The following is an 18,225-nucleotide window of genomic DNA, read 5'->3' as shown; positions in this document are numbered from 1 at the left end:
CATTTCTCAAGCAACTAGAGCTTTTTTTTACACCTTTACATGTGCATTCTTTTTCTATTGTCATTCCCCCACATAAAATATTTTTACAAACTCCATTATGGTATAATAAATACATTAAATTAAATTATCGAACTCTTTTTTGGAAGGAATGGATCAACAAAAAAATAATGGTCATTGACCATATTATTTTCCGTTTCTGTGCTAGAATTCAAAGACATTCAATCTAAATATGGTGAGTCATCCTATTATGCAGCCCATTATCTGCGCTTAAGGTGTATTCTTCCACAGCTTTTTTCGCAGGTCTCCTCCACATCATTTCATCTTTCTCCTAATTCTGCTTCCTTTGACTTCTCCACACATGTTAAGGTGTCTAATATATATATATATATATATATATATATATATATATATATATATATATATCCCCAGGATGGCAGACAAATCCAAAGCGGAACTACAATGGAGCTTGACTTCCATCAAGAAGTTTCCCAATGCACCTCAGATGCAATTTGGTTCAAGATGCACACCACTTCCCATTCTGCTGCTACTACTCACTACTCAAGCATTTCTTTTCTTCTACAATAAACTGTATTATACTCCCACACATCTTTATAGGTCTCACCTTATTTCACATACTAATTGCTGGTCTTGTGCCTAAGAGAATAGCGATTTTCTTCACATGTTTTTCGAGTGCCCTCGAGTTAAAAGGTTTTGGTCTCAGCTTTGGGATAGAATTAATACTATTTTATCTGCAAACATTACATTTAATATTATACATCTTTTTTGGGGTGGTTCTTCCCCCATTTGACATTCTCACATGGCAATTGGGAAATTCATTGATCGTGAGGTGAGGTGCAGGAAAAGCAAGCAATACGTTGGTTTCTTACTACACAGGAGAGGTGATGTGTGAGTTCCTTCCTGGCAGGGTGAAATGATGTGTTGGTTTCTAGACATGCAAATAGTTTCCTTGCTGAGGTATGGTGTAAATAAAGAGTCAGTGAATGTGTGTGGGTACTGCACACTTTAATCTTGGTCTAATTCGTTTGTGTGATTTGTGTGCTACCTTTGATTGGTGCCTACTAACACCTTTTCAACATATGTATAGGGCCTGGCCCCTATTGGCTGCCAGGGCTCAAAAGTGCACTACTTGCAAAGAACAATTACTCTGTTTTTAGCATTTCAATTTGTATTTCAATCCATTAGTATTCAATTCATTGCATAGTCAACAAACATGTTCATCATAACATAATTATAATACAATCGAAGTCAATAATATAGTGACATAAATCAAAACATATTAAATACATCAACCCAATGCATTTCGAGGCTAGACGGCCCCTTCGTCAGGGGTCTGTTAAAGAAAAAGAAAAGGAAATCTTATTACTCTTGGTGCTTGTAAGTTTCACAGTTGCTATCCTTATTCAACATCATTAAGTTAATTAAGCTATTTTATTCTTACCTCAACCTCTGAGATAAGGTTTTTTTCTTTTAACGAGATTGGTTGCATTGCGATCTGCATAAAGACATAGTAATTAATTTAATGATACTTTTTTTGTGGAAGGTTAAATTATTCATAACGTGAGTTCTTGCGTTTACCTGTTTTCTAATTTAAAAAATGATCTGAAATAAGCAAAGAAGTTTCTTTGTTGTAGTCTCTTATAGGTTATTTACGTGAATCCTTATTATTAGCCCGATGGTAGTTTAAGGCTCACCTGTTAGTATCGTAGTGTCGTTCTTATGTATGGTATTCTCCCTATTTGTAACAGAAAAATTATTTAGACAACTTTCAAATTCCCGGCTTTAATATGTTTATTTCTTAAGAGTCAAATGAGTTACCTGCGAGCCTAAGCATGTAGCGTCGGTCTCGCTGTCTGTAACAAAATTGAGTGGTGCTGGAAAAAAGAGAGGAAACCCAATTTTTTGAAGGTTCTTTCATTTGTTTGTTTTCAAGTGGGAACTAAAAATAACAGCAGATGTTTACCTTATGAAAAGCGAATCGAAGACTTTATTCTCATCAACTTCGTGCTTTCTACAGCGTCCTATACAAAAATTTAAAACGTACAATTTCAATAAGCGAGAACTACTTCAAAAATCAGCGTGCCTCTGTTTACTAGGGTTTAGAAAGATCACCTGCGGTCCTATGCTGCGAGGCTTCGGTTCCGCAGTGCCTGTAGTATTGCAGCTGACTGCAAAATAAACAAATGACGGTGAAAATTTTTAGTTTAGCGTTCCGACACTGTTGCGAGGCTAATGTTTACTTTTCTAACGCGCTGCGCTGAGCTTTTTCGTCTTACCGAGTGGTCTTGGTTAGCCTGCCGAACGAGGTTCCTCCGTGTTGTTTTTGTTCGCATCTGAGGTTTTAAGTCCTTTATTTATGTTTTGTTGGTTTCCGCCAACGGTATGGTAAAAGGACTAATAGTAGGTAATAGAAGAGGGCTACAGCTTTAGGCACGGTGGCCATTTTTAAGTGATCTAGAAATATTATCGGTAGAACTTACTCGAATAATGAATTGTCTTTTAGAAATGCCGTTATTCTATGTTAAAGGACATCAGTTTTTAGACATTTCAACCAGTATTAATAGTTTGTTCTGGAGTATTATAAATGATTATTATGGGATATTATGAGGAATTTCACTGAAAAATCTTTAATCAAGTGACTTATAAAGGTACCCGGGTACATTGCTGTCTTTGCAGAAACCATACAATAATAATAATAGATTCAACAATGCTTAATTAAAGTTATACAACATCAATTAAACATTTTTCACAACCTACATTTCATATTTACTAGGTACATATTGGTTTGCAAATTGTTTAGCTGCCTACCTATTTACACTATAAAATTCCCAATCTGATTTGAGTATGTACCTATATTTACTATAAGTGTCTTGTTTTTTAGTGGTGAGTGTGTTATTTCGGATTCTTATGTGTTTGGGTTTTGTTTAGTGCATCGCGGGTCTGAAGTCCGGGTGCTTAGGACTCTCCACCTTTCTTTCTGCTTATAGAAAACAGATCATCTCCATTTTGTCATTGAGTCCACAAGGTAGTAAATAAAGAGTCGGCACAGAAGGACAATGCATCAAAAATCCAGATGCATTGTGTCAATGTGGTAGTGGCAATGCATGCACTGCATCGATATTTCAGCCTTGACCAGGTGCTGCATCGGAGTCGGAGTGGGTGCCATGGACGTCAGTGACACAGTGCTCGGGACTGATGCTACAGTGATTTTTCTAATGTGCTGCAATGTTGAGCTGGGGCCTGCAATGAAAACCTTGGTTGATGCTTCCAGTGGGAACCACGCTTTATTGCAGGAAGCGGAGATGTGTTGATCTTTTGCAGCGATGCGTTGAGAAAAGAGGCGCTGGGAGTCAATGCGTGGATTTTCTCTTTAAAATCATAAGATTCCACTTCCAAGGACCCAGGAACTGGATTTGGCACCACTTGGCAAATCAGGATTCTCAGCAGAAGAGCCCAGGCACTGGTAGAGGAAGTCTTTGATGGCCCTGAGACGTCTTAACAGGAGGCAAGCCGACACAAGGCCTTGGAGATTCTTGGAAGCAGAATGTAGAAAGCAAAGTTCAGTCCGTTCACTCACAGGAAAGAAGCAGAAGGCCAGCACAATGAAGCAACAGGAAGAGTGGCAGTCCCTCCTACAGCATCCAGCTCTTCTTCTTGGCAAAATGTCATTGGTCCCTAAGTGTTCCGATTTTGTGGTGTCAGAGGTCCAATAATTATAGCCCTTTCTGCCTTTGGAGTATAAAGGCTTCAAAGGAAAGTCTTTGCAGTGCACAAGACCCTGGTGTTTCCTGACCTGGTTCCAGACACTCTACAGGGGGTGGAGACAGCTTTATGTGAGGGTAGGCAGAGCCCTACTGAGGTGTAAGTGACAACTCCTCCCACCACTCAAGCTCAAGAAGGCCCATCAGCACACCTTAGTTCCCTTTGTATGACTGACTAGACTGAATGCACAAGAGATCAACTGTCAGCCAACCCAGACGTGTATTCTGCAGAAAGGCAGAATCACAGAATGATTTAGCAAGAAAATTCCCACTTCCTAAAAATGGCATTTTCAAAAGTACAATATAAAAACCAACTTAAACATTTTTTATTTTTGAATTGTGAGTTCAGAGACCCCATACTCCAAATCTCTATCTGCTACCAATATTAAATTACACTTAAAAGATTTTTCAAGGCAATCCCCATGTTATTCAGTGGGAGAGATAGTCCTTGCAATAGTAAAACACAAAATTAGTAGTATTTCACTATTGGGACATGTAAAACACACCACTGAATGTGCTACCTTTTAGATACACTGCACCCTGGCCATGGGGTTGCCTTGGGCCTACCTTATAGATGACTTCCATGAAGGAAAAGGGAAGGTTTGGGCCTGGCAAGTGGGTGCACTTAAGTGAAGGAACTATAACACGAGGTGTCCTAGAAAGAGCACACACATCAATGCCTTCAGGCTTCTATGGACTCAATATTTATATATTTCAATAGAGTCCAAAACAATGATCCATCTTGTGTGCTGTTAGCTTGAATTTTATTCAGTTTCTTTTAGAAAAGAGTTCACAAATGTTTACATCACAATTGTTGGTGCCAGAGATGTAGTCTCAATAACAAAAGGCACATTTCAATCACAGTTGCTAAAAAGACCAATGCATTTCGAGTGAGATTCTCCCTTCATTGATTGTAGCTACAATTAAAGAGAAATCACTGATTGTATTACTGAAATCACAATTATTTTAAGGACAGAAAGGCAACCATGTGAAAAAATAACAACACAATGTAAAATACCAATATGAATAACAGTCATCATAGTAAAAAGTATCCAATGTGTGAACAACAGAAGTGCCAACCCCCTCAAACAGACTGGGGTGCAAATGAAGACCAAACAAAAACTGAAAAAACTGAAGGAAAAGGGGGATTATGAGTCCCAGCATGCACCTGATTTGACAAACAAGAATTACCTGTAGGGTCTCCCACCATGTGAAAGACCAACTAAGTGCACTGTGACAACAGCATTACCTTTCTTAATGATAAAAGTGAGTATGCCTAAACTACATGCTTAACATGCGGAAGGTATAGAGAACAGCCAAACCTTCAAAGTCACAGAAAGTGACTGAACCACGTCAATAAATCACAGTCAAGTTGATCGGCTTAAATGAAGGTTGGAAATGCATAACATAGTCAGTGTACCCAGTGCATTGACGGTAAGAAAATACCTGAGCTAATGAAAAGGGCCAGGTCAATCTAAAAAAAAAAAAAAAATCGAAACGTCATGTTACAAGATGGGCTTCAATTAACCTGGTTGGAAAAGCAACCTGCATAAAAGCGAGACTCACTGGAGACAAAAATCTTAAGGATGTCCTGCAGCAGGACACGAGTGAATGAACTCGTGTTTGGTCGACCCAGGTGGTGTCTATAAGGACGTGAGCTCACGTACACCATATAGAAACTGAAAGCAGACTCGACATGGTGAATGAGAAAAGCAGCGCTGGAAAGGCCCAGTAAAGTCAGAAAAAAAATTGCCAGACCATCAAATTGCTATGCAAAAAATGAAGAAGAAGGAATATAACTGCTTTAATCCACAGTTGCTTATGTGTAAATAAAAACGATATTGTGTAAACATAAAGTGTGCTAAGCAAGTACTCAGTAAAACTCCTTGAGAAATATGTCTGCCAGCAATGTCATAGGTCACAAATATATTAGAGATAATGCTCTATGTAAAACTGACAATGATATTTGGATTAAATGCACCATATACATAATCAAAATGAGGCTCCTGTGGGCCTGTGCCCACCATAGATATCTTGCGAGTTTCAATAGAAATGTTACATGTGTGTAGCTGAGAAATAGTTTTCAGTGCACAATGTCAGATGCTATATGTGTCATAAGTCATCTTTCCATGCTGAGAGGCTTATGGTAAAAAGTACAATCAATATTGATGTGAGGTAAAAAGTACTGCAAACACATAAATTGGCCCTATGAATGCTTGGGCATGAGCATCACTCCTAATGTGAACAGAGTGGATGTGAATCAAATAACTTGCACTTAGAATTTTATTCAACAACCAAGATACTGGACAATATATACCAATTGGAATATATAATTAGTACATCATAGGCATTAGCAATTTAGCATCATGAAACTTGTGAGAATGCTTATCTTTCAAGAAAGTTAACATAGTACCTAAGAGCATATTAAATACAAGCATTGAAATGATTCAAAAACTGTTGGTGCACACAGTCATGCATGAGGAAAGTGAAAGCCTTTACATATGTGTAACAGCTCATTCGCACTGAGCATATGAAGGAAATATCATATGAGTGCTAAACAAACGGTTGGATGATTAATGTGACACAGGAGTACCCTCGGACAATATGGCCTATGCTGACACATTGTATATCAAACACAACATACTAAACCCATTTGCTTCAAGAAAAAATTGTGTAAAAGCTCAACACAAAAATAAATAGAATATACCTGTAATAATGGTGTGCATACACTCTATGAAAAAAACAAAGGTACAGTGAACTGCAAATAGTTTCACCATTGGAGATGAGTATGTACCATCAGAAAATGGAAGGGAAATAGGGAATTAGGTATAAGAAAACATGTCAATTCCAGCTTGTCATTCAGACCCCTAGGAATTAGAGTGTTGAGAAACTTGATCCAATGTGTTGCTTATTGTGACAGGAGTTTCTGTGTGTTGATTTCCGGGTTGACTGGTAACACCAGAAATCTAAGTTGTGCGATGTTATGGTTATATTGTCCAGCCAGTGGGCTACAAGAGGTGAGTTCCTATTCTTAAGTCTGATTATGCTCTTGTGCTCCATGACTCGCATTGGACCTTGTGGCGCTGATTATTGAAGAGTTATATCAGGTACTGTCAGGATTAGCAGCAGAGATTTATGAGCTAAAAAGCAATCTGGAGAAGAGTGTGGAAGTGGATATTTGACAAATAATATTGAATGACAAATTCAAAACTTGACACATACACAAAGGAAATTCATGAACTCAAGATTCAGAAGTTTAAAAGACATTCCATTGACTATAAACTAGTTGTATGCGAGTTCATTGACTCATTTCTTGCTGCTGGATATTCTTATGCTTTTTGTCTCTGGTGGGTCTTGGTTTTAAATCAGTCGTTTTTCCAACCAGATTAATTGAAGTGCATCTTGTAATATGGAGTTTCTAAATATTTCTTTTGTTTCAAGATTGACCTGGCACTTTTCATCGGTGCACTGGGTACACTAATTATATGATATGTTTGGTAGTTTCTCACTGTTTTCATTTTTCCTCCATCTACAGCCTTCATTTCATTCATTTAACTCAACAGTGATTTATTGACATGGTTCAGTCACTTTCTGTGACTTTGAAGGTTTGGCTGTTCACCATGTCTTCTCCATGTTTTGCATGTAGTTTAGGCAGGCTCACTTTTAACATGAAGAAAGGTAATGGTGTTGTCACAGTGCACTTAGTTGGGTTATCACGTGATGATAGATACTACAGGAAATTCTTGTTTCCTTCTTGTTTGTCACACCTGGTGCATGCTGGGACTCATAGTCCCCCTTTCCCATTCAGTATTTTTCAGTTTTCATTTGGTCTCCATTTATGCACAAGGCTGCTTGAAGGGGTTGATACTTCCGTTGTTCGCTTATTGGATGCATTTTTACTATGATGGTTGATATTCTGCATGGTTTTGGAATTTTTTCACATTGTTTCCTTCCTGACTTTGAGTTAATGATACAATTTGAATATTATAATCAGTGATTTCTGTTTAATAGTAGCTACCCCTGATGAAGGGAGAATCTCACCCGAAATGCATTGGGTTTCTTGAGCAACTTTGATTAGCTTTTCCTTTTGTTATAGAGACTACATCTTTGACACCAACAAATGTGATGTTAACATTTGTGAACTCTTTTCTGCAAGCAACTAAATAGATTTCAAGCTTACAACACACAAGATGAATTCTTGTTTTTCACTCTATTGAAATTTATATAGATATTGCGTACATGAAAGTCTGGGGGCATTGCAATGCGTTGTGTTTCTCGGACATTCCCATGTTCTAGTTCCTTCACTTCAGTTTACCAGTGGCCTTGAGAAGAGCCTTTTTCAGTACTGCAAGCAAAGTTTGTTTAAATGGGTTAAAATTGTTTACAGTAGCTACATTTGTTTACTCAAGTACATTATAACCATTGTTTTTAATTCAATTGGGTGCATTTGCCAGTTCGAAATAACAGTGTAAAACTGCACACACAGACACTGCAGTGGCAGGTCTGAGACATGTTTGCAGGGCTACACGTCTGGGTGGCACACTCAGTGCTGCAGGCCCACTAGTAGCATTTGATTTACGGGCCCTCGCCACACCTGAAGCACTTTACTGGGGGCTTACTAGTGAACCAAATATGTGAATAATGGATTAACTAATCATCAATACAATTTAGACTGAGACCATATGCACTTTAGCAATGGTTAGCAGTGGTAAAGTGCCAAGAGTTCTAAAGCCAACAAAAACAGGTCGAAAAAAATAGGAGGAAGAAGGCAACATTTTTGGGGATAAACTTGCAAAAAGGGCCCGGTTCAATAGCTTTCATTTCTAAAAGTCAGTTACCCAGTGTTATAGCATTAGTAATTATATATGTTTGCTAAAAGAAATACAGTGGATCTTGATATAACTTACTGTCACATGATGAGGAACTATCTAGCAACAGTAGCAAAATGATGTGTGAAAGTAGCTTCCCAAAAGTTGTGAGAGATAATAGGTTATTAGACTTTACTTAATCCAGTTTCCACTATGATTGTAACACACATATTGGTATTCTATATGTACGTGGCAGAGCTCTCACTATGATGGATGAGGATGCAATTGATTATCAACTATATGCCACTGGGCTACTGTATTTATTACTATTTATTAAGATACTATTCATTACCATCTTCAGAGAGCAGTTGGAATTTGGAGCCAGGACTTTAGTCTACTCCACCCCACTCTACACACACAGTGGTTCAGGATGCAGCGTACTGTGCCCAATTTGCCATAACACCATTTGTGTACTTCAATCCTTGTTCCTTTAATGCAATGCTGTACAATTTTCCTATGGAGTTTTAGCAAATGATACCTCAATTGTCAAGACATGCCTAAGACTACAGCCACCACTACATAGGTGGTGCATGACCATTCTGGTCAGATTCGGGGCTTGTACACTATATTGAATGCAGCTGCTTGCTCTATTACAACAAAAATTGGTACTGTGACCAAAATGACATTATCCGATGGACGTAAAGCACTGAGAGGCAGCTTTCAGCTCCAATACACACTTCAGAAATACAACAAATAAATGCAGAATATCTCCACTGTGGGCACCTCATGCCTTAGTATTAGTTTAGGTTCATTGAAGACTTGAAAAAACTAATAAAGCCATCTTAAGCAAAACAGATTTTGGCTGTTCTCAGGCATGGTTTATTGTTAAGTCCAAGGTATTTGTATAAATCATATAAATGAATGCAAAGCCCAATGTTAATTTAATGTATACATATTCTAATTATATTAGTATGTTCAGTTAGTCTTTATTCGATTATAAACAATCATAAAAGACACATATACAAACAACATTAAAAACAAAATTGAACTTAATAAAACATATAAAATATCAGAAGATAAAAAACACTTTAAAATCCATTTGCATATCTAATTTCAAATACATATAGAAAGACTTTTATCATCAAAGATAAATAAAGTCATGACGAAAGGGTAGAACCATATTTAGATGTAACAAGAGGTTCGCAAATGTATAAGCACAAATTAGCGTGTTTAAGTTAGAGAATACTAAAGCACCAAAGCTCAAAAACACCTATTACAAGATGACAAATAAGATATTAAGATAATTACATGATTACATAATGCCCTGCATCCTGATCCTTCTTATGGCCCACGTCCAGCTCCAAAATGTTGCCATAGCAACAACTATGACTTCGCTGGTGTCAGACTTTAAAATACGCAAAGCCATTTGGGAGGATCTTGTTCCCATTTTGGCGCAAACTGGCTTAAGCCATTTTTGGCGAGGCGCCTTATATGCAGGGCAAATAAAGAGGATGTGCGGCAAGGTCTCTTCCACACATGGGCAAGCCTGGCAGTATAAATCTAGATCAGTCCCCCAGTTTTTAGTGAACGATTTTATGGGGGCGCTTCCCACTCTAAATTGGTGGTAGAGCTTCCTATCTCCAAAACTGGTGATGGTGTCCCAATAGGCCTCCATTCTGTGCTCTATTTTATGACCCAGAAAGAGGCCTGTTAAGGAATCTCCATTCACCTGGGAAAAGGACTTCTGCCAAACCATCTCCCTGTTTAGGGCTTTGAATTCCATTTTTGAGGGGAAAGAATTCCCTTCTGGGTCCAGCCATAAATGGTTGAGGCCCATATCCAATAAGGTAACCTTAATCTTGTGTAACCATGACATTTTATTGGATTTATCAGCTTCTCTAATGTCCTTAAGTGCATGCGAATAAGGAGCCAGCTCCGGGGTGGTCCAAAGCCATCGTCAATAGGCAAGAGGTCTAAAACCCGCTGCCTCTTCAAAGGAAATACACCCAAGATCCATCAATAACGGCCTTAAAGGTGTGTACAGCGGGAGACCAGTCAGTGCCCTCAAAAACCTATTCTGTGCTTGGACTAAAGGAGATAACTTTTCGAATCCCCAGAGTTCAGCTCCATAAATTATTGAGCCTTTAACCTTTTTTTGAAAAATAGCCATAACCGGAGCCACTGGTTTGGTTAAGTATAAACGGTGTTCTTTTAGGAGGGCCCCCTCTAGTTGGTTATGCTTTACAACCAGTAAATCCACCTGTGGCTTCCAATTCAGTCTTTTGCCCATTGTGACCCCTAAGTAAGAAAAGAAACACTTCGTTCAAGGATCACATTATTCATTTTTACTCTGGCTTTCACCGATTTACCTTTGTGCAAGATCATGAACTTGGTCTTATTGACATTGACTACAAGTTCATGGTCATTACAAAAAAGAATAAATCGGTCGAGGGCTCTTTGCAGACCAGCTTGTGTTTTAGACAAAATTAAAGTATTGTCTGCAAACATTAATAAAGGAACCCTCGTACCAGCGAGAGTCTGGGCGTCCGTGGGATAGTTAGAATAATATGAGACCACATTATTGATAAACAGGGAGAAATGGGTAGGGGCTAAAACACGCCCCTTCTCGCCAACCTAAAAACATTTTGACCCGGAACTGGAGTCGAGTTGATATCTCCACCTTGTGCAGCTCACTCCGCGTTTCCCTTCCGACCTTTGAGGGTTTGTCTTTACACTCTCATGCTACCACACTAGATGATTGGCTTGTTACAACTTGTGATCGCATAGCCCCCCTCAAACGGGTAACTATTAACCGTGTTCACAATGCTAATAAGTGGTTTGGCCCAGCTCTAAAAGCCAAGAAACTTGCAGTGCGACAAGCCGAGCGCGCCTGGCGTCGTGCCTACTGCCCATTAGCCAGACAGCGCTATGTTTTAGCCCTGTCTGAATATAAACTAGATATTATAGTCGCAAAAAAAGACTATTACACTGGACGCATCTTGGCGGCAGAGAATCAGCCTCGAGAGATTTTCGCGATGGTCCATGAACTTGCGGCTTCCGACAGGACTCAGACTAAAGTCCCCCCCTCACAGATTTTATGTAACTCTCTCAACGACTTTTTTATAGAAAAAGTGGCCATTATTAAGGCAAACATTCCCCCTCCCTCACCGTCCTTTTGTGAGGGCTTTATTCCTATCAATAGCCAGTCCCTGGCTCATATTCCCCCCCTGACTCTGGATTCACTTCCACCTCTTCTCAGACGGGTGAAATCTGGTTCCCCCGCTGATGTTTGCCCAGCCCACATATTAAGCCAGATCTTTCTAGATTGCCCTTCCCCTGCCCTCACCCTGCTAAATAAATCATTTGAACAGGGTACTGTCCCGCCTTCTTTCAAGGCCGCCACAATCATCCCGATACTGAAGAAACCAGGGGCGGACCCTGGCGTCCCGGCTAATTACCGTCCAATCTCCCTCCTCCCCTTCCTTGGGAAGATTGCCGAGTCCCATCTCACGCAGGTCCTTAGCTCCTTTATCGAGGATAGTAATTATCTTGCTCCCTGCCAAGCGGGTTTTCGTCCCCGCCACTCCACAGAGAAGGTGGTCATTTCAGTTCTGGACCGACTCAGGGAGGGATTGGACTCCAGCGTACCTCAGGCCCTCGTTTTATTAGACCTGTCCGCCGCCTTTGACACGGTGGATCACTCCATCCTCTTACGCCGTGTCAGGTTGGCGGGCATCGAGGGCCCTCCGCTGGTTTGGCTGGAGTCCTTCCTGTCTGGTCGCTCCCAGTCTGTCCATCTGGCAGAATTTGCTGCCCCTTCTCGTGAAATCACGTGCGGGGTCCCTCAGGGCTCTTCGCTGTCCCCTCTACTTTTTAATTTATATATTTTTCCCCTTATTTTTGCTTTACAGCACATGGAGGTCGCGGTGTACAATTACGCCGACGACCTCCAACTCATCTTTGATTTATCCCCGACCTCGCCAGGTCAAACCAGCTTCCAGTCCGTGATGCTATTCATCCGTGATTGGATGAATACTAACCATCTCAAATTAAATCCGGACAAAACGGAGCTGGTTCTGACGGGCGGGGTCGCAAATCCATGGTCACCTCTTTTTTGGCCCCCATCCTTAGGCACCCCTCCCATTCCTTCCCCTTCAGTTAAAACGCTGGGCATTACTCTTAATCACCAACTCACCTTGCATTCACATATTAGTTCAGTTGTTTCCTCTTGTTTCTTTTCCCTACGGACTATTAGGAAAATTTCCCGTTTTTTTTCTGTGTCAGCACTTAAACTGATCGTCATGGCCATGGTACTGTCAAAAATTGATTATGGGAACATCGTCTTCAATGGTGCCCCCGCATACGCCCTTCACCGTCTACAGCTGGTCCAGAACCAGGCAGCCCGCCTGGTTTATGGCCTGGCTAAGTCACACCATTCCACCCCCCTTTTAAAAAACCTTCACTGGCTCCCTATCAAGCAACGGGCTCTGTTCAAATTAGGATGCCTTACATTTCAAGCCCGAGCGGGCACAGCTCCGGCATTTATCAACTCTGCCGTTACAAACTATTGCCCGCCGAGAGCCCTTCGTTCCTCTTCTTTGGGCCTGCTAGTAGTACCCCGTTTTAAAAAGAAAAGAGCCGGTGGTCAGAAATTCACAGTTCTGGCCCCCACTTTTTGGAACGCCCTTCCCCCTTCAATTAGACTCCTACCATCCTATATGGAATATCGTAGGGCCTTAAAAACCCTCTTGTTCCAGCAAGCATTTATTGGTTAGCCGCGTCCCCCGTTTGTTTGTTTTTACCACTGTAGCTCCCAGCGCCAAGAAACTGCTTTAGTATACGAGCGCTCTATAAATGTTTTTAAATTCCAAATACCCCTGCCGCACTTCCTTGTTTACCAAAAAACGTTCTGTTGTCTCCCCCTGTTGACCCCATCTAACTTGGGCATAGGTAGAGTCGTATAGTTTAATGATGAACAAAAGAATCTCTGCATGCATCCGTGCTTTGTTAAGAGAGTCCCAAAGTTTATTACGGGGCACTAGATCAAATGCAGACTTGAAGATCTATGAATGCTGCATAAAGGGTGCCCCCAGCTAAGGCCACGGTGTTCCAATATAACATCATAAATCTGAAGACTTGATCAGTAGTGCTAACGTGGGAGCGAAATCCATATTTGGTAGGTGGATAGTATCTCGTTAGCATCAATCCACCTATGAACCCTACTTAGCACTAATCTAGCCACCAACTTTTGCATAGTGTCAATAAGACTGATGGGCCGGTACTTGGATGGGGAGGCTCGATCCCCTTTTTTATATATGGAGATAATCTCTGCCCCGTGCCATGATTCTGGGATGGGGGCGCCTCTAGCTAAAACATTGGCAAGAATAAGAATATATTTCAGCCAATTATCCCGGTCAGATTTAAATATATCTGCCGGGATGCCATCCGGCCCCGGGGCACTGCCTGCAGCCACCCCATCAAATGCACAATCTGTTTCTAACGGGGTAAATGGTAATATTACCTCTGAGACTGCACACTGATACTGTACTGAGTCGTATGTGTTAGAATTGAATTGGGTCTGAAAATATGTGACCCAAGCTTCTGGGGGAACGTTGTTAGCAGGTGCCGGACCAGCAAGGTCACCTCCCCACTTGATTACATTTGTATGTATAACTACCTGTAAAAACCGAATTAAAAAAAAAACAATTAAGCACTAATACCTGAAAAGAAACACCTACAAGCTACCGTAGCTCTGTTCTCATCCATTACACAAGTAACATTTCCCAGAATGGAAGGAGACGTTCCTAAGCACATTGTCATTATTTGCCACGAGTCATTTTCTAGTGGGAAATCTGTACCGGCTATGGTTCTTTTTGATTTTTATAAAAAAAATAGGTCAGAAGACATCCAGGATAAACACCTTGAGGAAGAGGTATGCTTCAAAATAAATGCTGTTTGGACTTAGCACTTGGAGCCTGTAAACTAGACACTGACAATAAAAACAAGTATGTGTGGGAGTTTATATAACCATTTAAAGGCAACAAAATACTGGAAGTTTAAACTAAATGACATTCTCTATAAACTGGACCAATAAATGTCAAAGCATATCATCATGAACATTATCTCACGCCTACCAATAATTTTCAAATTACAAAATGCCATTCAGCTTTGAGACAATATAAGGTGATGCATGTGTTTTTGCTCCAGCTAATTACCTTCCACCCTTCGTTCCTTAAACAATATAAATCAAGTTAAAGGATAACTAGGATCTCTCCATGCGCACTTAAGAGTGTCGAGATGCCCGATAACAGAGAATGTTCATTGCCACTAGTAACTCATTTCTTTTCTTTAATGCGCCACTAGTAACTCATTTCTTTTCTTTAATGCTAAATCCAAGAATTAAGAGTTGAAAAGAATGATTCATTCAGGGTGTTTCATCCAAGGCTGGAGTATGCTTAAACCAGAATAGACACAAACGTAGTGCCCTTTTGAGCAAATCAGAGTAATTTAGTTTACCCTAAGCATTTAGCCCAAAAAATCGAAGGACACTGTGGAAATAAAATCACACAAAAGGAAGCAGCTGGCTTTTCTTTTAGATCAAATAAGCATAAAAAGTTCACCTTTATCAGAATGCATGCAACGAGCTCTTGATTATCACAGGCTTTTCCATTTTAATAGTCTTATCTTTCGATGTGCTTATCAGGGTGACAAACTATCACCTAATTAGGGGAAGAGCGAGCCAATGTCTAAAGTTGATAATGGGTAGTAAGCCATATCAAAAGTGGAGCTACAGCAACGCGAGTAAAATCCACGTTTTGAAGAGAAATGCATCATTTTTATGTAAAATGTGAAATATGAAAAAATATATTTTTCAGAATCCCTTAGCACCAGATTAAGCATCAACATAATTTAGTAAATGGAAAATGTATAGCAATGTACTTCAAACTCTTCTCCATAGATCTGGTGTTTTTTTTAGCTTCCATCTTCATTTTTTGGGCACTTGCATCCTTGCCAATTACAAGTTTATAGTTTGAAATGCCTGTTTTAATATGAATTTTCCCTCAAATCGCTAGCAATATGTTATGTTGCTCAAGTACAATTTTCTTTCATAAAATGCATTTGTATTTTTGCTTCAAGTTTCAAAGAGAAACAAAATCCGAAGACAATATTAAAAGTAGGTAGGGGAACATAAAAGTCAACTGAAATAATAATAAAGACAATAACAACCACAGCAAAAATATGGTTGTGTACAACTCAACTGAAACCAGTCTATGGAGTCCTGGTGCTATGGAGTAAAGAAAAAACCCATACATTATCAAACACAGAAATAACCAAACAACCAAGTTTTTTAGACCTTTATGTACTCAATATTATTACGGGTTATGACGTTGAAGGGAAAGGTGGGAACATTACACAAGGTATTCCCCAACCACAGATTATGCCTAGACAGATCTGTTTTTTCGGGAGCACGTGAAGGCCAGGCCAGCATTATGGATAGCTCAGTGGTAATTGCATTAGGATTTAAAAATTGATCTCTTGGCATTTGGGAATCAACAATGAGCTCTATGATGATTTAGGATCGAGGAGTGGGAGCAGGTCCAAGCAAAGGCTGGGCACCAGGAGTTTGCAAAACATGAATCGTTTGTAGAAATTCTAGGAGAGGCCCAGTTTAGAGAGTTGCTTAATCAATGCATGACAAAATAATAGCTTGAATAATAAATGTGTGAGCTTATAATGGTGATAGTGGAAGGCCTTGTGTAACCCACACAAATTGAAGAAGCATACTGATATCAGGGCATTCATTTGCTTCACAAACATGAGAGAACTGCCAAAATGGATGCCAAGATGTCTTGCTGTGTCTACTGGAATAGGTAGCGAGCCTTCTTTGGGGCAGCACATTCAGTGTACTAGGATGTGGCAACTTCAAGTCTGCTCCTTGTTTCAAAGTGCAGATACTACCTCCGCCTGTAGAGCAATGTCTGAGGGGGTTCCTTGGGACCCCCTTTTTGCCCCTCCAGGGGTTGCCCTCAGAGGGGCACACTGATAGTGCATCATCTTTTTTGTGGTGCACTGTTACTGCGCCTCCTTAGGGCACTTTTGCATCTGTGCCTGCGTCTATACTACAACATAGGAGCAGAGGCACAGTGATTCATTCATTTACCTGGGGTCACACCCACATTCATATGAGGGAACGCCCTCTAAAGATAGCATATTAGCCAGCGTAATCAGTAATACAGAAAGGGCCGCACAAGCATCTGCAGCCTCTTCTGTAATACCATACTGCCCTGGGGGTGCAAAAAGCAGGTGCAAATTCTTGTTGTGTTCCCTGGACACTATCTGTAATATAGCCCCAGTTATGGAGTAATTGGAAAAGTGGACCAGTGAAAGATGCTTACACCACAGTACAGATGAAGTGTTCATGGCCCACATAAATTATATAGTGGCTCTCTGTGATGAGTGTTGTGAATGGAAAGGATTATTTAACAAGTCCAATTGATTTGTTGCAGACTATTTTGAGTCTAGAGCACAGGCTCTATTAAGAAGGAAAGGGACTCTTAGACAAGAGCTTGGTGATTCAAGTGGCATGTAAATTAACGGAGAAGTACACCCATTCTATCAGTTATGATACTATTATTAGATACTATTTTTTATTGCAAACGTTTGATGAAACATGGTGATCGTTACCCTGTACAGCATTACATTTTCAAAAAAACAATAGAAGAATGTATACACGGAATGTTTACAGTTGGCTATATATGTTTAATGTTCTTTTGTCAAACAAACTTATGGTGTTGGCAGGAATGACTGCAACAAGTCTAACCACTGGCAATCGATTACGGTAGTATTCCAACCCATCATTCTTTTGCCCAGCATGCCACCTGTTTGGAGTCCGCCATATCCAAATCAGTTTTAACCCAGCTCCAATAGAACTGTCAAGCCAGGTCACACTTGAACCAGAACACATGCAACCCAATACCATTTTAGTCCTGATTTGGGGCTTGTCAGTCAGGTGTAGCTTGGATCCAGTGGCAAAGTATACAAGTGACCCGTGTCTGGGCATCTCCCTAAGCCACTTAGTGCATTACTTCAAACACATAAAAAGTGATGGGAGGAATGCTTGCAATAAGTCTAATCATTGGCAATCACTCAGAGTGTCATTCCAGCTGATCATTCTTTTATCCCGTCAGTCTTAACCCTGCTCCAAAAGTTACTGTACAGCCAGAACTGGCAGGCCAGGTCCATGTGCAAACCGTGTCCAATCAGGGCAAAACCGGCCCTGGTTTGCTTGTGTTCTGGTTCCGGGAGGGCCTAGCCTACAATTTGCAATATTTATGCTGTGAGCAGTTCTTGCTATAGAAATTCTTACCAGTTTGCCACCAGGTATCTACAAGTGTACATCTTTTTTCTCCCACCACACTGTAGAACCACTCCCAAGCTTCATGGTTAATTGGTTCTCCAACTATAAACAAAAAGAGTCAGGCATTAACTTATTGCTACTAAGTCTATTTGTCAATTGAATACATTCTTAATAATGGTTTTTCTTGTGACAATAGATCAGCAGTGGTGTTTTGTTATGGCTTTCAATGCACTGAGTTGTGAAGAATAATTTACTTACCTTTGGTAGCACTCTTTCTAGT

The 18,225-nt window shown here is 40.2% G+C and overlaps 1 protein-coding gene across 1 annotated transcript in view; it reads right to left on the bottom strand.

The window, feature by feature from the left end:
- The window catches only part of ACSS1 (acyl-CoA synthetase short chain family member 1), a 1,180,850-nt gene that overhangs the window by 559,263 nt on the left and 603,362 nt on the right, over nt 1–18,225 (bottom strand). The window contains exon 8 of the mRNA XM_086927145.1: nt 17,955–18,047. Within this exon, the coding sequence (XP_086783271.1) occupies nt 17,955–18,047 (93 nt within the window). The remainder of the gene's footprint in view (nt 1–17,954; nt 18,048–18,225) is intronic.

The sequence above is a fragment of the Lissotriton vulgaris genome, chromosome 6 (assembly GCF_964263255.1).
Source record: "Lissotriton vulgaris chromosome 6, aLisVul1.2, whole genome shotgun sequence".
Classification (NCBI taxonomy): domain Eukaryota; kingdom Metazoa; phylum Chordata; class Amphibia; order Caudata; family Salamandridae; genus Lissotriton; species Lissotriton vulgaris.
This window is presented reverse-complemented; position numbering and strand designations above follow the sequence as displayed.